Source organism: Bidens hawaiensis, unplaced genomic scaffold (assembly GCF_021521415.1).
Source record: "Bidens hawaiensis isolate Kalapana, Puna unplaced genomic scaffold, B.hawaiensis_p1.1 tig00008580_1, whole genome shotgun sequence".
NCBI lineage: Eukaryota > Viridiplantae > Streptophyta > Magnoliopsida > Asterales > Asteraceae > Bidens > Bidens hawaiensis.
Window position 1 is genome coordinate 526,110 of NW_027491619.1, and position 24,754 is coordinate 550,863.

The 24,754-nt window shown below is 34.2% G+C and overlaps 1 protein-coding gene across 1 annotated transcript; it reads left to right on the forward strand.

Moving 5' to 3' along the window:
* The first annotated feature begins 889 nt into the window (after positions 1-889).
* On the forward strand, positions 890-8,514 carry LOC143529594 (uncharacterized). Its single transcript, XM_077025355.1, has 8 exons — positions 890-1,073; positions 2,549-2,604; positions 6,191-6,331; positions 6,484-6,596; positions 7,194-7,557; positions 7,647-7,787; positions 7,876-7,991; positions 8,110-8,514. Exons 1-8 carry the CDS (start codon positions 890-892, stop codon positions 8,510-8,512), a joined length of 1,518 nt encoding a protein of 505 aa, XP_076881470.1. The 3' UTR covers positions 8,513-8,514.
* Positions 8,515-24,754: the final 16,240 nt, after the last annotated feature.

Below are 24,754 nucleotides of genomic sequence, written 5' to 3' on the forward strand. Positions count from 1 at the left end.
GTGCTGAACGATTCCAAGTGAGTGATATTTAAAGTTTGACGTGACATAATTCGGGAGATGACTTTAGACTTTATTGTACAAGTAATTCATTTGATTCGTTCCAAGTCACATATCTTCATGTAAGTTTAAATAGTCATTTTATAATTTATACAAAAGCAACAGATATAAATGGTTAGTGACTCCAAACCATCTATAAAATGAAAAACAAATAATAACATGCAATTTTAAAACTTAAGCATAATAAGTGTGACCATTATCGATGCACAATCACTATTAATTATGTAATCAACTTTTTAAAGTAGAAGAATAGAAAAATTATCAAAATAAACATCTTTTGTAGAAAAAAAAAGAGACGAAAGTTAGTAATATAGACGTTAATAAAATATCCGGCTAATATGAATATACCTGACTGGATTTGCTCACAAACTCCTTGGGCGCCGCATGGCATGCATCAAGGGAGTCCAACATGTACGTCTTTATTTTAAATTGACTTGACACGTGCATGATAATCATCACATGTATCCTTGTTAAGCTAATTGGTTGCCTAAACTAGTAGAATAAGCAGTCTTGACAATTTCTTCGACCGACAGGGCTACAACGCAGCCCGGCAAGGCACCTTCTTAGAATCCTAGCCTACATGCTCCAAAAGGGTACCTTCCTGTTTCAGTAGGCTCTGACACGACGCCTTCCCATCCTGGTACATAAAATTGGATGAATTTACTTTATAACAAAAAAAGAAAAAAAAAAGTTTAACAAGAAGCAACATCATCATCCTATGCGTCATCATATTACGTAAATCACATCCATTTCTTCTATTATAAGTAGAGCACTATTAGTCCTCCATCTCCCCAATCACTTACTTGAGCATTAATAATATATCACATTCAACATGTCTGGTGGACCTCCATCCTTTTCTTCTGTCAGGCCTGGAGCTCCTTCTTCTTCTTCATCAGGTGTTGCGGGTAAAAAACCTGTTTCATTTCAACGCTCAATTAATGATCCACAAAAACCACCATCACAAGGAGATGTGGATCCACGTGCAAAGAATTCAACTAATAAGCCCGTTCAGTCCGGTTAGGTCACCCGTATGTATAAGAAGACGTACTCATGCGACAAGAACTAAATGATCGTGTTTGTATCGAAGTTCATTGTTGTTACTTGTTAACTTTGTTCGAACGTTCTGTTTGTTTGTAAAGTTTCTGTTCTTGGGTGTTTCTTTAGAGATAATTAATTAAACTTTAGTTCCTCAAATCACCCTTTATATTAGTTTCCAGGATAGATCTATTGGATCTATTATTTTTGTAGACAAAACAAACCAAACTGGCTACATCTGTTAAATTTCTTAATAACAAATCTCATAATCAGAGTTAAACCATTTACAAATACTGCGAGTAATTAATTCATTTATGGAAACAAAACTACATATTTCAAATCTCTCATGTTCATTTTTAATTGCTAAATAACAAAAGTCGTCGGGTGTTTCTCGTCATTTTCGGCATCTTATCAGAACCGTTCATAAATAATAATAATAATAATAATAATAATAATAATAATAATCTATACTAGTAGATGTGCCTGCGCGTTGCGGCGGGACACTATGAGGATTAGGTCGGTATGAGTAAGGTTCCTAAAAGAGACGCGACGGAAATTTGATGGTGTCGTTACGGTTGTGATGGCACAGTAGTTTTCTATAGGTTAATGCAACATATGCTAGTGCAGGCTGAGTAAAAACAAGGACTAACTTTTAATTACTAACAAATATTATAAATAAATCTAACGAAAGAAAACGCTAAATATGTGAAACAAAACAAAGGCAAACAAAATGATCAAAAAACAAACTTAACTATGACATAAGTAAACAATACGATAATATCTTTTGCCATTACATAGTATACAAAAAAAAATATATTTACGAGATCATAAGCAAACAGTTAAATAGGCTTATAAAATATCAAGGGATATATATAAACTTTAAAAGCTGCCAGCGATCATGGGTTCTCTTATACCTTGAAATTAAAGGTGTTGTCTAGAATCAACTGAACTACCTGTTTTACCATTTCGATGTTTTCAGAATCTTGGTCAACTGTTGACTTCGGCCTTTGTTTCAGGTCCTCAACATGCCACCGCCACACAGATTGTTTCTATTTTCGTTGTAAACTTCAGCCCAAACCAATCATTAGATGCGGATTTATGTTATGTCAGCTCCAACATCCTATATCTGCCACAACAACATAATATTCCTACTATAAAACAAATTCAAAAACTGATTCAAATAAAAGATCAAATAACCTGAAATTTTATGGTTGAGGTTGGAATTGCAATTTAATTGTTGCGTTTGGACTTTGACATTAAGAGTCAAATCTATTTTGGGCATTTTGTTGTAAGCTTGTACAGGTCAAACCTTTCCAAGAAACAATAACTTAATTTATGCTATCCAATTGATGAGTCAATGGGTGTGCATGAAACCGAAAGATACGATACCGACCAAACCAGGAGCTGCTTATTGTCGATGTTGTATTATAAATTTGTTTTTTATTGATGAATTCAGGTTATGTTATCATACTTTCAAAATCAGGTTATGTACTGTCACTATTAATGCAACAGGTTATGTACTTTTTGTGATAGATGAAAAGTTAGTTAAGAGTATATGTTGTAAATATTATTTGGCTTATAGGGAAGAAATCAATCAAAGAGTTTATCATAGTTTCTGAATTTTGTTAAGGAACTTGTTAAACCTGTCAAATCCGTCGCGCAGGACCGTTTTATATACCCGGACCGACCCATTTGTAATAGGTCCTGTTCCGGGTTTGAGAAATTATTTAAATCAGTTCAGGTGCAAGTCGGACACGTTGCACACCCGTATCGGAAAGTAAAAAATTTTGACTGTTCATGTTTTGGAAAGAACCCGTTTTAACCATACCACGTTTCATATGTTGTTTCATCAAATGATAAAACGATTGAGTTAAAAAAACAGAGGTAAAAAAAGGGAAAATAAGTACAAGTCATTACATAATGTGCAAACCTCATTTGATTATCATTCTTTTAGGTCTTCATAAAAATGATAATCCGTTTATGAAAATAGTCGTGAGATTATTTGACAGACTCTGGTAAGCATTAGTATACATTTTTGATCCATGAAAAATTCGAGCGTCCATCTAAACACATAAGCAACGATATCATGGTAATGATAACTACATGTTATAGTAAATAGAGTGAAGTTATATCTAGTTGTGTCACCGCAATGAAGAAATGTATGCATCGTACAATGCAGATACTTTGATTGGGAACATATCAGGTAGCCTCGGGGGTAGAGATACCTTAGGTGAGCCATGACATTGAACCAAAAGATAAAGTCAATGTGCCACCGATGAATTGAGGTAAAGGCGATATTGGAAATGGAAGAAAGACTGCAACAATCAACCGCAGATTCTCCTATCAGGCTTGGTAATCGATCAACTGCATTTGCATAAATAAAAATTCAGAACCAATATTATATATGTGTGTATGTTAATGTTACTCAACCTGTTGACATAGTTAATTATGCCATCTTTAGCCGGTTACGTTTAATAACAATTAGTGACATAATAAGATGCCGTAAGTTTATGCAGTTTTCAATGTGAGAATGCTAACGTGATGTCTCGAGTACCATCACAAGTGCATCAGTTTACAAACCAAACTGAACAGTTCAGCTTGTTTATGTTAGCGAAATGAAATATTTAGGTAGAGCTCGCTCGCGAAAAGTTTAAGCAAACTCACTGTTTTCGTATAAAATATTACCGTTTTACAAATATTGACATATAAATAAATAATAATATTTTATCATACATTATTATTTATATGTATAAAATATATTTACCGTTTTACAAATAATATAATATTAATAAACTACAAACTTTATAATGATTTATATGTATTAGTATTTAGGTTGTAATTTATAGATATATGAGCTTGAGATTTAGTTTAAACAAGCCAGTTAGCTAGCCAGCTAAACGACCCAACTAACTCGTTACAAACCCTTGGACTGTTTACAAAGGGAGTCGGCTCATCTCGTTTACAAACGATCCAATATCAAGCAAGCCATCAGTTGCTTCTGACTTCGTTTGACATGAAAACCGATCATCTTGCATTCTTTCATCCTATATGTTGTTGTTGTTGTTGGAATATCATGTATTCAACTAAAACATATAATAAGTTGCACAAGTGGAAAAGGCTTACTTTGATGAGGTGGGAAGAGTGAGGGCATAGGACACTGGACCGGGCTATCTTAATGGGACGGTTCGCTTGGGTGTTGAATCGGCCAAAAGTCAAACTCTGGTTCTAGATCAAAACCGTTGACTTCCACTTTTTCGATCATCGAGTTGATACTACTCTCTCTAGTGTCCTGTTTTAGCTGAGTCGGCTACTCTCCTTTCATTTCCCGTGACTTTTTAGATCATAGGACAAAAAAATGTAACAATTGAAAATGGTTTAACATAACTACAAATACAAAGAGAATAAGCAATCACAAGATCAGGCAAGAAAGAAGAACACATATTAAGAATTGACATTTTAGATCATAACACAAGCTCAAAGATCACAAAACACACAAAGTCTCAAAGATCACCGATGATACAAGAACCCATTTGTAGTCATAACACAAGCTCAAAACATCAGAAATCACAAACAAGACTCAAAGATCAGCCAAGAAACAACAACCCATATCAAGAATTGACATTTTAGATCATAACACAAGCTCAAAACATTAGAAAAACTATACAGTTCGGCTCGTTTATCTTAGCGAGCTGAAATGTTTAGCTAGAGCTCGCTCGTGAAAAGTTCAAGAAAACTCGCCAAAACCATAAATCATTTGACGCAACCGCTTCTAGTGAGATGGTTGGTCGTTTGATATCACCCCTAACATACGCCCCTTGCAACTCCCGTGGACAATTCCTCCATTCGATATGTGTACAATCGATGCTACCGAGCATCCCTGGAAAATGCCATATAGCCCCGTGCACGGCGTAAAGACGTGTAATGTCGTGTCTTGTTGGTTTTCGTAGAAACTCTTTGCCATACAATTTTATAATCGCGTTACAAAAGAATTGTATACATTCACGTGAAGTTCTCTCAGACATTTGTAAGTATTCATCGAATTGGTCGGGTGGGTTACCTGTCGCTAGTTGACGAATAGCGGATGTGCATTTTTGAAGCGCCGTAAAACTTCGTTTGCCCCTCGTGTCGTAAGATTCTTGAAACCATTCTTCGTTTGCTTCGACGTCGGCTACAATCTTTAAAAATAAAGATTTAGGCAACGAAAGCGTTCCCTAAACGTCTCGTCATTGTATTTCGGATCCTCCACAAAATAGTCGTTCATTAGCACTTCGTGGGCATGTATACGATCACGCTCCACCATTTTTTACTTTGGACGGCTCGGGCCTTCAAGTTCGTTATATAACAACGGGAACCATTCGAGAATGTCATTGTCCGAAGTCGAAGAGCTATCGGTGTCTAAGGGACCAAGTAATTCGAAAATTCCATATTTTTTGTTGTGAATGAAGGGGAAGATTGAGAGTGTTTTGAGTTGGATTTGGTTTATGTTTTGGTTTTGGTTTTATATTGGTTTTTTTTTAACCCTCCCCCCCCCCCCCCCCCCCCGTTCCCAACGGCTCCCTCCCCAATGGTCAAATTATCTCGATAAACACTCATCACTTGCGTGATGGCTATCACGCAACCAACCCCCGTCACGCGTGAGCAATGACTGACGGCGGTGTGCGGTGAGCCATCACGCGTGATGGGAGCTCCTCACGCAGTGCCTCGGCCCCTCTTATATTGTCACTTTATTACTCTGTATTTTAAAAATTAAATTATATTTTTAAAACTTTTTATTAAAAGTTTTCTTTTAATTTTCTTTGTTAGTTTAAATTCTTGAAAAAAAAAACTCGTTGAAGCCCATGTTTGCCAAAACCACAACAGGCTCAGCCGGCTTTATCGAGTGTCCAGTCAGCACTGCATTGCACAATATTATTTGATGAATTCGGAACCCAACTTAAACGACAACACAGCCACTAGTTTATTTGAAAGCCTTGTTTTGGATTTCAAAAATCCATAAAGAAATATCAAAATGAATGTGAAAACTGTTTATAAGATGTGGACAACTGTTTGGTGTATGCATAAAAGTATATATTAATTTTTGTTTAATTATAATTTTCAGGAGGATTATGATATATGGAGGCCTAAATTGCTGGAGAACTATCAGGAAATATTAAAATTGTCTAAATATTCGAGAACCCGAATGAAAAAGAATATTTATAATCTGCTCATTAAAGGAATTTTTCTTCAAGATGATAATCTGGTAAATACTGATCGGCTAATCCTAAGGAATTCTTCTTTTGTTTAAAAGTTATGACAAATTTCTAGTTACGAAGTCTTCAGGTTTGTAAGCTGTAGCAATTATTTTAAGGGATGGTCCAAAATTCCATTGACTTGTTTTGTTATGCATCTCAGTTGTTTACACTTGGAAGTAACGGTGAAGGAACTGAAATCATATCAGCAAGAACATTTTCATACAGAAATGGCAATCCTCATGATAATTGGTGTATTAATGTTCCAAAGTCAAGGTTCTCTCTTTCAATCTATGTGTTTGCTCTTATATATGGTATTGTCATGGGTTTGGATCAAATACAAATGAAATTAACATGCTACTTGTTAAAAATCAAGTAGAGTAATTTTATATACAAATAAAGTAATTATATATGTAATTACATCATTACTCTACTTTACTCTCACCATTAGCAATTTAATTTCATTTGTACGTTAACCTTCCCCGTATTGTCAGATAATAATAAAATCATTACCTTACTTATAACTTATTTCATATTGGATTTTTCGGGTACTAACTTTGTTCGGTTTCTCGTTACATGTCCATAGCTTCTAACATAACGAATTATAAAACTAAAGAAAACGCAAATTCATTACACCCCAGTATATATATATATATATATATATATACTATATTATAATACATTTTCTGAAAATTATAGTTTATTATTTAATTTATTATGTTTATCTATTGGTTATATGTATTCTTCTGTGTTACACCTTCGCCTAGTATATGTAGGAGATGGGTGTGATCATACTTTGTAAGTTCTGTTTTTCTCATTTTTGATTTAAAAAAAGAAGAGACTACAACTAATTTAGAGTTTAATATCTTGCAGGTTTAAGATGGTAGCACAGATGTTTGATATTTCAAATTTGATGATCAAAATCGAGACAAGAGCTCAATTTTTATCTCCAAATACCGAATATGGGGTCTATCTAGTCTTCAAGTTTTGCGATTCTAGAAATGTTTCTAGAACCCCAATGTATGTTGACCTAAAGTACAGAAAGGGGAACGAAACCTTACATGCGTATTTTTCAAAATGGAGAGCTGACGAGTGGATGATGATTGAACTATACCGGTTCTTGAACCATAAAGATGATGGTGATTTTGAGGTTTTACTAGAGAGCCTTTCAGCATCCTATTGTAGAGAACATGATGCGATCTATGTAGAAGGCATTGAGTTTCAACCCATCGACAACGTAAGTTTCATTATATTTCCATTCTAGTTTGTATTTTGCAAATGTTCTACGTTACATGTTTATGAAATAGTCTAAGGAATTTTAAATAGGTGGAACATGAAGAAACTGAAAAGTCGAGGAAAGTCCAAAAAGTTTTGGAATCAAACTCGAACTTGGATCAGTTCCTACAAATGCCAACTAAAAGCGAAATGATATTAAAGGGGTCCATAAACTATGACTACGGGGAAGAGGTTCTTATTTACTTCTAGAAAAAATAATACATATTGAAATTTTAAACATTCCTCCTGGTTCTGTAACAATTCACTAATTTATGAATAGTTGGTTTCGCTAAATGAAGTGAATGGAAAGAAGCACCTTATGCTTTCAGCAAAGGCGGCTCTCTACAACTCTTCTGATTTGGAGCTTTTTGTTCCAAAACCAACACCCAAGTCCAGGTTAGCTTTTTGTAAATGTTAATTTATACTCTTAATAGATTGATGCGGTTGTTTATGTCTTCAAAATCTACCAATGTTTCTAAAAAAATACTTATCACATAATATAATGTACATGCAGATTTGAAGAGGTGCTTGAGCTTCTGCCACAACAAATATTTCGTATCAGTTGCACGGTTAAAAGCCAAATGTTGTCACGAGATGCAGATTATGTGTGCTACTTAGTGTTTAAGCTTTCCGAAAATTGTAATGAGATGCATGGTCCAGTCAAAGTACGAGATCTACTTCAGAAAATTAAAGTGTCCGAATTTGTTTATTTCAGAACCCCAAGCCCATGGAATATACATAATATTACTCAGATTCCAAAACAAAGGAGTGATGGGTGGATGGAGGTTAACGTCAAGAAATTCAACTCAAATCTTGAACTTGAAAATGATTGTGTTCGGGTTAATTTGAAAATTTTAAGTTATGAAGGCTCTTTGTCCGGCCTTATTGTCTCTGGCCTTGAGTTTCGGCCAATGTAACAATATTAATATGTGAATTCGTCTTGCTATATGTGTTCTTAATATTTATATAAGTTTACTAGTTAGCTTCTTTTTGTTTTATTAATTCGACCAGTTTATAATAAAGCATAACCTTGAAGCTAATGTTATTGAAGATCATCTAAAGTTTGAATTAGTTATATTTATCTTTATGATGTTAAATAATTGGAAGTATTTAGCCATAGTTTGTATTTCAGTTATTTATTTTATGTTTTTTAGATTAGCTTCTATCAGAATTATAAACAATATTTAGCTTTTGGTGTCTATTATGTTATTATGTGATAATTTTACTTATCTTTGTTTAGGATCGCTAAGGTTGTCAGGCGGTTAGTATAAGCGAGATTGGGATATTTCGGATATCCGAGTTTCGACTTTTGATATTTTAGATTTCAAAAGAAATAATTCGGATATTTCGGATATCTGAAAAATATCAAAACCACTATCCGAATGTGAAATCGATAATTCGGATATCCGAATTTTTCGAATAAATCGGATTTTCGGATATTTTGAATTCGGAGTCGAGTTTAGATTTTTTTGAACACCCCTATCACAAAGTCCTATTTATTTTAGTTTTTTGATAAGACGAAGCTTGGACGAAAACACAGCAGGGTTAAGACTCAATATGTATATGAAATTTCATAAACAGCGAGGGTCGGACGTTAAGTGTTATTAGGAAAACGAGTAAATTTACACTACGTATAAAAACTTTTGGACAAAAACTATGTAAATTTACACTAATGAGAAAAAAAACAAGGGTCGAGGGTAGGGCTGTTAATTTATGGCACGGGCATGTTAACGCAGGTTTTAACATGTTTGGGTTTAAGCTTAAGAGCACTATGCAGAATTAGCCTAAAGGTGCGGTGTTTTTGCCTGAAGGTGCTAGAGTAGGACTACATCTTATAGCATTGAATCTTTTGAGTTTATACAACCGTACTGTAAGGCCCCGATCCCGGTGCCCTACTCTATCGTTTGATTTACTCATAAACACAGTTCTAAATATCAGAGTTAATTAAAACTTTCGCGAAATAATAATAATAGTCAACCATTCATTACAAACATTCTCAACTTGTCTTTTAAAACATAACATAAATGATAATATCAAAAAATCATGACAAATCTTCAGATGTCAGCCTCTTCAATCTTGCCATATGTCCTGCTCAAACCAGCTATCTCAATCTGTTAACATGTGTGCATACTAAAAGTCAGCTATGCTGAGTGAGTTCTAGTTAATCAAATCACTTACTTTACGTACACATATACGTGCCCGAAGGTACGCATTACATACTTAACATGTTCATCATTCTTTCATATATGTTCATAACTAACCTTACATTATAAAGAGCGTTTCGCCCTACATACCTCGAATATTATTAGGGTCCGGTACCCTCCATCCTCGGATATTATTAGGGTCCGGTCTCCCTTCTTCCTCGGATATTATTAGGGTCTGGTACCCTCCATCCTCGGATATTATTAGGGTCCGGTCTCCCTTTCTTCCCTACTATCATGCCATACCTTTCTAAATATATAATTGTAAGTTTCATACATACATGCATCATTCATCCATCATATACAACAATCATAACAACAAACCATCGCCTGACAGTGCATGCAATATCCGAAGATCATTCACGCACTGACAAGCTTTCATTTACATTTAAGATATACATAATTAACATACAAATCATACATGGCATACACTTACCATTTAAGGTAAGTGTATTAAATATGACATCGAGTATGCACACAGCTCCGAAAATATAACAAGGAATGGGGATAGAAACTTACCTGAACTCGATTACGTTCACCGTTAATTGTTATTCATTTCCTTAGCTGTGCGCGACTAACTATATAACAATTACACGTATCAATTAACTATCACTACTCATATCGCATTTCTAGTCTAGTTATAACCCTCAACGAACGGGAGTCCGGAGGGCAGCACCCCTGGCATCGGGGTTCTACGGGAGGCAGCCCCTAGCGGGGTCCAAGGGGCAGAGCCCCTGGCTGGGGTCCAGCTGCCAGGTCAGCTCGGAAAATTTTATTTTCATTAATTGTCTTAACAAGTTTTCCATTAGAATTTTAAATTATTATCTAATTCGCTAACTCGTTTGCTATAACGAATTAAGCCTGATTCGTTAACTGATTCGTTATCTTTTATGATCTGATTCGGTATTTTGGTTCATTATCTTAACATAGTCTGGTTCGTTATCCTAGTTCGTCATCTTGTCATCGTCTGGTTCGTCATTCCGATTCATTATCTGAACATGACTTGATTCGTTATCTTAATCGTAACGAATTGGCGAGTAACGAATCACCTGATTCGTTATCTAAACATAAAGAATGGGTGAGTCACGAATCACTTGATTCGTTATCTGAACATAACGATTGGGTGAATAACGAATCACTTGATTCGTTATCTGAACTTAACGAATGGGCATAAGCATCAGTTTTATCCAGATCTTTGACTCAAGGGGTCAAAGTCAAAATCGTCAAGAATAACATACAGTCAACTCGTACCGGATTTGCAATAAACCTTTGTTTCTTAACGAAACAACACGATTTAGGTATCAATGAACTCGTAATACCATTACCAACAAACCCTAACCATTCATTCATCCAAATATTCGTGTTTATATGGTGCGATTGATGCATCTATATTACGGGTTCCTTAAGTTAACAATTAGCCTATCAAACGTTAACGGATTTCAGTAGGATTTGTTGAGTTGGATTCGTTTTTAATATAATCAAACAAATTTATGATTTCTAGACGTAATCCGGACCTAAACGAACAAGTTCTCGATATAAACGTACCTTAAATGAGTTGGTTTACGAACACGGTCTAGTCTTGATGTTGTTTTGGTTCGTCACAACGTTCTAGCACCAACAGGTTCGGGTTTTCACCTTCGGATCTTGGCTCGGGTTATAGGATAGTGTTTGTGTGTGTTTTTATGGTGTAGGCTATGGTGTAGAGATGGATAAAAATAGAAAAGATTAGGGTTTAAGGGGTATTTATACTCCCTTAAGCCCTTGGACCTAAGGCTCATTCAATCTCTTATTTCATCTTCTAAAGTCCAAGTCCACCTTCTATTAGTTTATTTATCTATACCGATAAACGACACACTATAAAATAAACGAAACTTATTTTATTAATTCTTTTTGAAAACAGGATGTTACACGCACTTCTTATAGCAGCACCTTCTACTCAAGTTTTAATATTTGCAAGAGCCCGCACTTTTTGCTCCGTGTTTAATATTTCCAAAACTGTGTTCATGACCACACCTTTTGACTTTTATTTTCATTTTTTTTAATTTTTAGTAATTAAATAATACATAAATATATTTAGTTCCAATATAAATTTCCAAAAAACCCAATAAAATAATATACAAAAAAGTACATTTCATTGTACCACAAACATACAAAGATAGGGGTCTTCATTCTTACAAATATACAGTATACTAGTGTTTTAAGGGTGTTTTTTAGTCTTCATTCTTACAACCCGAACCGACATTTTCATTCTTGCAACCGAAACCAATGTGTCTTCATTCTTGCAACCGTCAGAACTGTAAAATCACCTAACAAAACATAAAGTTACATTAATAAAATGAAGCTTATATGATATATGCATGTGAGTTCTCTAAGAAAATGAACATGCTCGTGTTCGACCATGTATGAACATTAACAATATAAACAAACTGTTCAATGAACGAACATAAATGAGTTAAACTGTTTATGTTTGTTTATGGTTGTACAAAATGATGGCAAGAGATGAAGTAATAAAAAATAATTCATATCCTAATACAAATCTACTTAATCGCTAGTTTCCTTAGGTTTTGAATATATTGTATTCCTAAAATCCTATCCCAAATTTACTAGTTTCAGTATAGATATATCCTAATTCTTTAGACGATTAACATACTCATAGTCGTATATAAGTGAGTTTCTAGTTGATAAATAAACGCTAAATAGTAGAAGTTGGACTAACCTTTAAACGCCTTAACGGAGTACATGTCCAGCCCTCAAACATCAAACACTAAGTTGAAAAAACATTAAGTTAAAATTAATCATTAATTTATAAGTATGAAACTGTACGAATATGTTGGAAAACTGTCATAAACATTGAACATAAGCCACTTACTTTCAACACAAGTTGGGTAGATCACAATGAAGGTTGTACCTAACAAAATGGCAACAGTCTTTATACTAAGTTTTAAAACTAAATGTCTAAATTAAAATTAAACTTCAGTGATCAAAAGCAGTTACCAAGCAGCTCAAAGCATAGAATGGGTGCCTTATTATCTGTTCAAAAGATGCATGTAACAATGGATTATCTCAATGCAGGTGATTCTTCAACCTATATGAAGAAACAGAAGAAAAAAGTACACAAATTTAGTTCAGATGTTCAAGATCAAATATTTATATCACCTTAATTTCTCATTTTTGGGTATATAATTAGGCTTCAAATTAGGGTCAATTTTTGGTTCGGATCAGATTGCTTACCAATCTAAATGAAATTAGACGACTTAATGACCATCTTCCCTAATTCATATACTGTAATGCAATGTGTTAATGAAGACCACTTACAATATTTAAAGCCGCTTTAAAGTTTAAACACTCATGGAAGCAACAATTGAACCACTCGATTCAAAGATTTGTGCAGCTCCAAACTCAACAGCCGAGTCAGAAACTTAAAGATTCGTCTTCTCAGCCAGACACTTGCTGGATTTAAAACAAAATCAAAATATTTGAGTGCCAAGATACATCTGTTAAGTATATATAATCAAAATATTTGAATAATGATGAGTGAAAGTCAAATACTCATAAGAATCATAACTACCCAACAAATTATAACAAACCCAAAAACATAATGAAGTTGAAACAAAAGACTGAAAAGAGTACTTATTTTAGGGCATAAGACTCTGGGTCCTAATTTTGGTGAAAGGAGGAAGGAAAAAGCAATGTAAAAATTTTAGGGGGAAAGTGAAAATTTTAGAGGGAAATAATTGTGCTTACTATTTTCATTCTGTAGATTTAACCGCAACTTCTGCCATCCTTTTATTTAAAATTAAACCCTCTTAAAATTGGATGCCTCAACCGCACCTTCTACTATCAATTTTATATAAAATTAAAACTTTCTCAAAAGGTGCGATCAATATAACGAACCGCACCTCTGGTTTTCTTCCTCGCATCTTTTGCTCAGTTTTGTATTAGTGGAGGTTTCGTGTCTCAAACATGTCGACTTGTTTAAGACATGTTTTAATTCATGTCCTAACATGTTAAATACTTGTTAGCCTGTTAGTATAGCCTAAATTCATACTTCCATAATTTCACTAATGTATGTCAGAATCCGATATTATATTTCTGGAGGATGTTATAATTTGTTTGTTTGATTTTTTGTTCAAGTATGTTATAGATTTGCGGTTTTTTGTTTCAAATATGTTATAAATTATTATATATATATTAAATAGAGGATTTGCTTTGTGAGTAGGTTTTACTATTCATTTTAAGTAGAAGTGTTTAAGCCTCATTTACAAGTAATATATTGGTCCATAATCTTGTATTACTCTTTTGTCAAGTTGAAAAGTGGAGGTACATGAGGCTTTGAATACGTTAAATTATTCAATTTTTTTAACTTTTTTTACATTTAAATAAACATTTACATGAAAATAACTTACTCTGGAACTAAAGATTATTTTGAACTTTATAATATTTATAGAAATACTTATTTTATGTAAATTTTACGAGTAAACATGCATGCGTGATTCGACTTGTTTTGGTGTGCTTTTTGTTTGGTTTTTAGTCCCGTCGTAACACACGGGTCGCAAAAACTAGTATATATTAAAAAGAGGAGTCGGTGATGTGAGCATAAACTACTATTCATCTCTGTTGGATATTATGATGCACGCCGTACAACTCACAATGCTTTGTACTCTCAATTGTTTGTCAGCTTCACGTTTCTTCCCCACTCCACCATCATATCATCAAGATGTCGTGCCCTTCTTGCATCATTGGTTCAGTCGAAGGAAAGTGGGAGATCAGAGACGACATCGCCATCCTCCACTCCCGATGTCGGTTCTCTCTGCTTGTCGCATCGTCTGCGATTTCACCTACATGCATCCTAATTAAATCTACGATTTCATTAAACTGATTTGAAGTTCGAAATCCCATGCTTTATGACGAATTCATTCAGAGTTCTAAGCATCGTTTTTGTTTGGCCCTATCCACGAGGCAGGTACTGAAAGTTGTATTTGTAGTTATATTTATGTTTTAAAATCATACGATTATGTTGGTAATGCTTATGTTTCAGTAGTAGCTAGAATAGTAGTTCTGCAGGATTTTTTTTTCTTTAGGTGATAATCGTGTACATTTTTGTTTATTTACCATGTGCCTACGAATATTGTAGTTTTATTTAGGGCTTTCCTTCATAACCTATGGATGTTTCTAACACATTAAAGGTTACCTTAGATGAACAAGGATGATTTTAGGTCGCTAAAAGTAGAAAGAAGTTAACGTTTCATTATTTTTAATATAATAGAAACAGTAGGGGTTGCTTGCTTTCAAATAAATTTGTGAGTTTAATTTTGCATAAAGATTGAAGTGCACTGGTTTGGGGAAAATATTGAATTAGTTACTTATCGCAGAGTTCCATTAATTGTAATCTGAAAGGGGATGGATTTTTTATTGGAGCTTGCATTGAATTTTTTAACGAGTCGAATCACAGCTTGGATTTTGTTGGTGACATGTTGGATTGCAGTTCATGTGTCATTGGTAACGGGTCAGATTGCATATGATAAGGTTATGGGTCAAATTGCACATGGTAATTAAGGTAACAACTCAGCTTGCAGGTTGCATTTGCAGCCTGCATTTTGTAATGGGTAGGATGGGAGATTGCACTTTGGATTTTCTTGATAATAGTGACCAGGATATTTCAAAAAGCTTATGCTGTGTTTTTTATGAATTGACTTTTTGCACAATAGTAAGCAACTTTTGTTACCGTTACCGAGTTTCCTGATGAGTTGATGACTTCATCAATCGAATTGGCTACTTTGTAACCGTGCTCAGTCACCACTTAAATGAGAAAGGTATGAATGATATTTAACTTCTGAAAGTCTAAGTACTTTAACATCCAGTTTATGTGCTTTACATATCATCTATCATTGAGACAACTCCTATGATGGTTGTTGGGGTTCCTGTTTATATTAAGACGCCACGTGATCCTCATTCCTAGAATAAAGGCGCCTCACGATCTTCAATCGTAGAACAGTTTTGGGCTCAACATTTAACTGAAGATGTCAAGAGGAGGTTATACAAGAACTGTTGCAACTCTAAGAGTGGCGTTTATCAAATATCAAGTTGCATTTTCTTTTTTTGCAACTTACATTTTAAACAATACGCACCGCCGCAACGCGCGAGTAAAAAGCCTAGTTAGGAATTAATAATAAGAATAATAAAATACCGGATTTTAGAAAAGACATATATTTTTAAATTATGTTGATTGATTTGATTTTAAAAAGATAAAAGGAAAACGTAGAATATGTGATACAGGATATCTCCTTATTTGAATATCAGATATTTAATATCTTTTATTATTCGTTTAAAATTCAAGTTTCCTAATATTTATCTTTCTTGTTTAGTAAGATAGTCTTTAGTATAAATTGGATGTTATGGTTTATTGTTTTAATTAGTTTTTTGATTAAGTTTATATAAAAGAACATTGTTCTTGGAACCTATGGTTCAGTTTATCAGTCTTTGATTAACTAAAGTGTCATGAGCCATTTGAATGCTTCCGTTCCTGCATCATTTGGTATCATAGCTTTTGGTTCTCAAATGGCTCGACGTGAGGAAGAATACTTGTTTGCTCGTAGATTCGCCGCCCGAGGCAACGACACAAGTATGGCTGATTCACGTGCCCACGGTAGATATTGGCATTCTACTAGCAGAGTCGCCGCGAGAGGCAGCAGTGGAATCCATCCCGACCTGCGGGATCTTGAAGAGATCAAACGACTCCGACAACGAGTTCATGATCTTGAAGAAATCAAACGACTCCGACAACGAGTACGTGATCTTGAGGAGATCAAACAGCTCCGAAAACGAGTCCGCGATCTCGAGTTACAACGGGAGATGCGCAAGGCGGAAACCGAGTCGAGCACCGTCGTCTGGGACGAAGGTGGCGACGGAGAGCAGCATCCGTTTGGCCGTCATCCACCCCGGTTCTATGAACCGATCTATCCAGAGTGTTTATTAGAAGACGGACCGAGGCTCGATGAAGAGGGGTCGAGGTTTGATGAAGACGAGGTTGATTTTGATGATGATAACTGTTTATTTGCGTATCCATCCGGTAGTGATTTTAGCTGGGATTCGCCACCCGTGTTTGATAACTACGATGAAGAGGAAGAATATATGGTGGTTCTAGATGGTGCGGCGGCTACTATCGGATCTCAAAGTCCGTCCACGATGATGCCTATGGTGTTGTCTGATATCAAGGGAATTCAAATAGTAGGTAATTTGACTTTTGCTCCGATTTTAGTGGAAACTCAAAATCAAAGTGAAAAAAGGATTTCGATAATTGGTGATAAGGATTCTGATGTGGGTTTGCATGTCAATAAAATTTGTTTAAATAATACACAAGATATGGTGAGGCATATTACTAAAGTTGCATACATGGAAATAAAATCTAGATTGCATGAAAGTTCTGTACGGGAATTATTAAATGTAGGGTGTAAGAATAAAGTTGGAGCAAAACCATGGATTCAATATGGGTTCATCACAATAAAAATAACGGAAGTGGGAGCTGAACTATTTGAGCGAGTAACGTCGGCGGTGGATAGGACGCGAATCCACACTCCCTTTGACCCGGGTGGTACAAGTTTAAAGTTGGGCAATGCACTCCATCACGTTGGAATGTTTAAGTGGGTCGTGATAATAATAAAAATAGATGAGAAGCGGGTTGATGTTCCGTTTGACCCTGGAGGCAAAACTCGAGGACGAGTTTTTTCGAAGACGGGGAGTATGATACAGGATATCTCCTTATTTGAATATCAGATATTTAATATCTTTTATTATTCGTTTAAAATTCAAGTTTCCTAATATTTATCTTTCTTGTTTAGTAAGATAGTCTTTAGTATAAATTGGATGTTATGGTTTATTGTTTTAATTAGTTTTTTGATTAAGTTTATATAAAAGAACATTGTTCTTGGAACCTATGGTTCAGTTTATCAGTCTTTGATTAACTAAAGTGTCATGAGCCATTTGAATGCTTCCGTTCCTGCATCAATATGTATGTGGTCCTAAATGTGTTAGGTTCAATTTGGATTTGCCCGTGATAATCAAATATTAGTCCAAATTAACAACTACATGTTAGCACATTGGAAAACCACATTGGTGAGTTTAAGGTACTATTATAGATCATTATCATGATTCACTATGCGGGATCTTGGAACTGATCATCCGTGTATCACTTAGTCGTATCAACTTTCAAATAAAGATTCATACACGAGTCAAGAATGATATTTTAATGGTCAAACGATAACTTATATACTTAATTTTGATCGGCTATGCACAAAGACGTAAAAAAGACAATGCAAAATATATAACTCGAAGAAAAATTATGTTTTCCAAAAAAGTAATTTTATTTTATGAATATATAAACCTATAAGGATTATGGTGTCAAACAAATAAAATTGTTATAGCAAGCATACATATATTCATTAATGTTGTTATAAAGCAATATTTAATAAAGAGTATTAACAATCATAAGGTGCTAAAAAACTACTTACAATATCCACATTATAGATAACAAGTTAACACCATAAGCAATATACCATAAGCACCATGAGGGTAACACCACAAGAAAACTACTCAAATCAAACCAAAAAGAAATCAACCATTCCGAAATCACTAAACACGTTAACGACATTTGATCATACATGAGGGTAATGCATCACGGGTTGCATTTGAAAAACCGTGCTTTTTGGTACACTGTAAAAGTCATTTAAACCACCACCACCACCCATTCTAAACCCCACATTACCTCGGTATTGAGAAGTAAAGTTGTTACCATTTGTTTGGAGGAAAGTTGTAGATGCACCGTTGTCACCACCGCCACCACTAGGCTGATTCCACTGAAATTTACATTGCTCGGGTGATGATCTTTTGCATTTTGGCGAAGAAAGTTGACTTTCATTGACATTGACCGTTGTTATATCAAGAATACTCGCTCGTCGTTTATCTTTTCCACCAGAAAGTTGCCGGATGAAATACTTTTGAGCATGGCTTGCCACTTGTTATGTATTAATTAAGACTTTTATGTTCGTTTCGAAAATTTTTGTTTCATTACACACATAGTATTCATTATGTCTTTAAACATGTTCCTTAGCAGGCTAACATGTTACTAAGTAGGTTTGTGTTTGTGTTTGAAAAAAATGGCACGAATAGTTATCGCATTGTGTTCATGTTTAGTATCACAGGTCATCGTGTCTTATCTTGTCATGTCCGATATGTTATGACAGCCCTAGTCGGGGCCGCCCGAGCCACAACACATGCTTCACCATAGACTAACCGAAATATGTGCTCTCTAAATCCTTAGACCTATAGTAAGAATAATAATCAGAGTGCAATTTTAGTGAAGAGACTAATTGCTACCGTAGTGTGTTTTGTGAACCACTATATAGTAAAGAGACTAATTGCTACCATACCTTTATATATGTGTGTTACTTAGCTTGGTAAAAGTATTGTGGCTTAATGGTAGAGAATTCACTTTACTAGTGAGCGATAGGAGGTTCAAACCTCACTATCACCAATTTATATGGGAGATATGCGCGATGACCCTGACTTGCCAGGGTTCGAGTCCTGATCTCACCCGGTTTTACCGGCTCTTCCCTGGCGTGCCATTTGGAGGGCGTGGGGGTCGGGTTTTATCTGGTGAATCCCTCAATAGGTGGACCACTAGAGGCTCCGTCCGTCTGGACTAGTGGCCGGCTCAGGCTACCTTTAGCCAATAGAGGTCGCGTACGAAGTACTCGGCGTTACTTAGTTGGTCGTTCAAAAAAAAGTAAATAAGAATTTAGTATTTATCAGTATCCACACTAATGTGGTTAAAGTAAAGAAGTTAATCTTTCATTTATAACTAGCTTTAGAGTTCATGTAACACACATGATAATCTAAGTAATTAAGTTACAAATAAATCAATACATAATGTATATAGAAAAATGTATTACATATATGTATGTATCATTTTATACATAAATTGATTTTATTTATATCACAAAATGAATTTTTTTTTCAAAAAAACTTAATAAATAAATAATGTACGCGCAAAAACATACCAAGAACACTCCATCTATTGAAAATTTATTCTTAGTATCACATATGTATAGTTGAAAGAAATTTGGTTATAAACCAATTTCGGAGATACTTTTCATGTAATAATAGTTTTGAGTTACACCATGAAAATTTTTTTGATAAGTTTGGGGGCTTCTCGACTTTGCTAATTGATAAAAAAAAATAACTACGGTTAACCCGTTCAATTTTGTGTTTGTTTTGCTTCACTTGAGCATAATTTTGTATAATATGCTTCACATACAATATTTTGATCACTATTAGAGGAAAAAGTCAATGTTGACCTGGAGGTGGCATGTCGGAAGTGTGTGCCATTTTATTTTAATTTTAATAGTCATGCGAAAAATATTCAACGTGCAAAATTCGAATCTTTTGACTATTTCAAAAAATGTCATTAAAAATAAATTTGATACTCAATCACATTTAAAATTCTAACTTTCATTTGTTTTACATTTTCAAGACAAAACTTTGAACCCGTAACAAGTTTGACGATAAATCTATTTGCATTCTTAAATTTTTTTTTTAAAATACTCATATTACCTCTTTTTTACCCATGACAAATTTGAGCTAAATGTAGTTAATTTGTACCAAACGATTTATTTGCCAACTTTTAACCCGAAACAATCAAATTTAAGTTTCACAAAAAAAACCCGAAACAATCATTGATAAATAAAAACCCCAAGTAACTAAATATGATAAAATTTATTATATTCGGAAGTGATTGGTATATATTATCCTTAAAATTTAATATATATGTGTATAGTTTACTAAATTAACCGAAAAATAAATAGATAGGTTTAAATCATATATTTATAATTTACAAATTTATATGACATTGTACAAAAAAACCAATAGATAAATGGATTTATTTTTAAAAATGGATCAACTTTTAAGCATATATTTATAATTTAATGTTAAAAAACTACTTCGTAAATTGAAAACATATAAAAGTTTTTTTTTTTTTTTACAATCTTCAATAATATACATAGTATAATATATTAATGATAAAATTTAAAATTATATTATTTTCAATATTTAACAAATATGGTTTGTTGTTGATTTTTGTATTTCAAAATATATTGTGAAATATATTCTAACAATGTATAGTAGTATAATATGTAATTATTTATTTGACCAAGTTACATAAATTTTCTTTTATGTTTGTACCATATTTTAATAGTTGTCATTTATCTTTAAAATTAACATAATTTGTACTTTACGGAAGAAGGGGGAGACGGGGGTGGGTTTGGTTAAGTTATTTAATTTGTTTTATTATTAGAATGTTTATAATTAAATAGGTAAATTGACGAATTTGCACTCATGTACAACACACATGACCTAACTTAACGAGAATAACTAACTGGGTTAGGCCAAAAGGACAAACGGTGTAACATTTTGAAACTTAAAGTACAAATTATATTACTTTTAAAGATAAATGATAACTACTGAAATTTGGTACAAACATATATAAAGGACAATTTCTGTAATTTTGTCTATTTATTTATCTATGACATATATTAGTTTTGGAGGGAAAAAATAGTAAGGATTAACCATAAACTGACACGTGTCACACTTTTTTTTTTGAAAGGCGTCAGAAATATATAAAAAAAATAAAACCACGACTAGCAAGAAACTAGACGGGGGAAACAAGGAAAGTGTTACACATACATCAGAGGGTTTAACAACCACGCCGTCCAAGAAACACGACATTTACTAGACCGACCACTATACCAAAGAAAAGATAATTGAACGATGTCATCAAAAAGACGCTCCTTACTTCCTTTTAATTTGAAGATGATGTCGTTTCTCAGCCTCCAAATATTCCACCAAGTGATAAAGATAATCGAACCCACTAACTCTTTCTTCTTTTCCACTAAGTGAGTCGAACTAAGCCAATTCATGAGAGGAGAAGGAGATCGATCCACCGGAAACCGAATATCCAACCAAGAGGCAATTTTGCTCAATATCTGAGAGATAGAAGGACAAACACCAAAATTATGACTAGCCGACTCCGGCCAAAGGTTACAAAACGGACACAGAACAGAGGGAATATCTATATTTCTGTCCACCAAATTACATCGGGTGGGGAGACAATCTATCAAAATCCTCCAAGCACAAATATTGATCTTTCTCGGAATGTGTTTATACCAAATTGTTTGAGAAACATTGGTTGGCAGAAAGTGTCCCTCCATCAACAATCTCATATCTTTTACTGAGAACCCTACCAGTCCATTACAAACTCATTGCCAACGATCCATACTATCCCCAAGGTGCACCTCAGAAATAGAATGTACCTATTCATCAAAGGAAGTCAATTCGACTCCACCTCTCAAAAGCCTTCGCCAACGCCACCCTTCCGAACCTAACCTTTACGCCACCGAGCATTATTTATTATTTTTCACGTTTATAAAAAAAGAAAGAAGATACAAATACCAGCAATTTGCAATAATTATATTGTATGTTGGGTCCCTTGCGTGAGAATAAAAATGTTTAAAAATGAAAGCTACATGACACAGGAAAGAAGTTAACAATGATGTCCTTACCGAGAAGGTGGAGAAAATATAATTGTTTTAATAATAAAATTAATGTAAGAGTGCTGAACGATTCCAAGTGAGTGATATTTAAAGTTTGACGTGACATAATTCGGGAGATGACTTTAGACTTTATTGTACAAGTAATTCATTTGATTCGTTCCAAGTCACATATCTTCATGTAAGTTTAAATAGTCATTTTATAATTTATACAAAAGCAACAGATATAAATGGTTAGTGACTCCAAACCATCTATAAAATGAAAAACAAATAATAACATGCAATTTTAAAACTTAAGCATAATAAGTGTGACCATTATCGATGCACAATCACTATTAATTATGTAATCAACTTTTTAAAGTAGAAGAATAGAAAAATTATCAAAATAAACATCTTTTGTAGAAAAAAAAAGAGACGAAAGTTAGTAATATAGACGTTAATAAAATATCCGGCTAATATGAATATACCTGACTGGATTTGCTCACAAACTCCTTGGGCGCCGCATGGCATGCATCAAGGGAGTCCAACATGTACGTCTTTATTTTAAATTGACTTGACACGTCCATGATAATCATCACATGTATCCTTGTTAAGCTAATTGGTTGCCTAAACTAGTAGAATAAGCAGTCTTGACAATTTCTTCGACCGACAGGGCTACAACGCAGCCCGGCAAGGCACCTTCTTAGAATCCTAGCCTACATGCTCCAAAAGGGTACCTTCCTGTTTCAGTAGGCTCTGACACGACGCCTTCCCATCCTGGTACATAAAATTGGATGAATTTACTTTATAACAAAAAAAGAAAAAAAAAAGTTTAACAAGAAGCAACATCATCATCCTATGCGTCATCATATTACGTAAATCACATCCATTTCTTCTATTATAAGTAGAGCACTATTAGTCCTCCATCTCCCCAATCACTTACTTGAGCATTAATAATATATCACATTCAACATGTCTGGTGGACCTCCATCCTTTTCTTCTGTCAGGCCTGGAGCTCCTTCTTCTTCTTCATCAGGTGTTGCGGGTAAAAAACCTGTTTCATTTCAACGCTCAATTAATGATCCACAAAAACCACCATCACAAGGAGATGTGGATCCACGTGCAAAGAATTCAACTAATAAGCCCGTTCAGTCCGGTTAGGTCACCCGTATGTATAAGAAGACGTACTCATGCGACAAGAACTAAATGATCGTGTTTGTATCGAAGTTCATTGTTGTTACTTGTTAACTTTGTTCGAACGTTCTGTTTGTTTGTAAAGTTTCTGTTCTTGGGTGTTTCTTTAGAGATAATTAATTAAACTTTAGTTCCTCAAATCACCCTTTATATTAGTTTCCAGGATAGATCTATTGGATCTATTATTTTTGTAGACAAAACAAACCAAACTGGCTACATCTGTTAAATTTCTTAATAACAAATCTCATAATCAGAGTTAAACCATTTACAAATACTGCGAGTAATTAATTCATTTATGGAAACAAAACTACATATTTCAAATCTCTCATGTTCATTTTTAATTGCTAAATAACAAAAGTCGTCGGGTGTTTCTCGTCATTTTCGGCATCTTATCAGAACCGTTCATAAATAATAATAATAATAATAATAATAATAATAATAATAATCTATACTAGTAGATGTGCCTGCGCGTTGCGGCGGGACACTATGAGGATTAGGTCGGTATGAGTAAGGTTCCTAAAAGAGACGCGACGGAAATTTGATGGTGTCGTTACGGTTGTGATGGCACAGTAGTTTTCTATAGGTTAATGCAACATATGCTAGTGCAGGCTGAGTAAAAACAAGGACTAACTTTTAATTACTAACAAATATTATAAATAAATCTAACGAAAGAAAACGCTAAATATGTGAAACAAAACAAAGGCAAACAAAATGATCAAAAAACAAACTTAACTATGACATAAGTAAACAATACGATAATATCTTTTGCCATTACATAGTATACAAAAAAAAATATATTTACGAGATCATAAGCAAACAGTTAAATAGGCTTATAAAATATCAAGGGATATATATAAACTTTAAAAGCTGCCAGCGATCATGGGTTCTCTTATACCTTGAAATTAAAGGTGTTGTCTAGAATCAACTGAACTACCTGTTTTACCATTTCGATGTTTTCAGAATCTTGGTCAACTGTTGACTTCGGCCTTTGTTTCAGGTCCTCAACATGCCACCGCCACACAGATTGTTTCTATTTTCGTTGTAAACTTCAGCCCAAACCAATCATTAGATGCGGATTTATGTTATGTCAGCTCCAACATCCTATATCTGCCACAACAACATAATATTCCTACTATAAAACAAATTCAAAAACTGATTCAAATAAAAGATCAAATAACCTGAAATT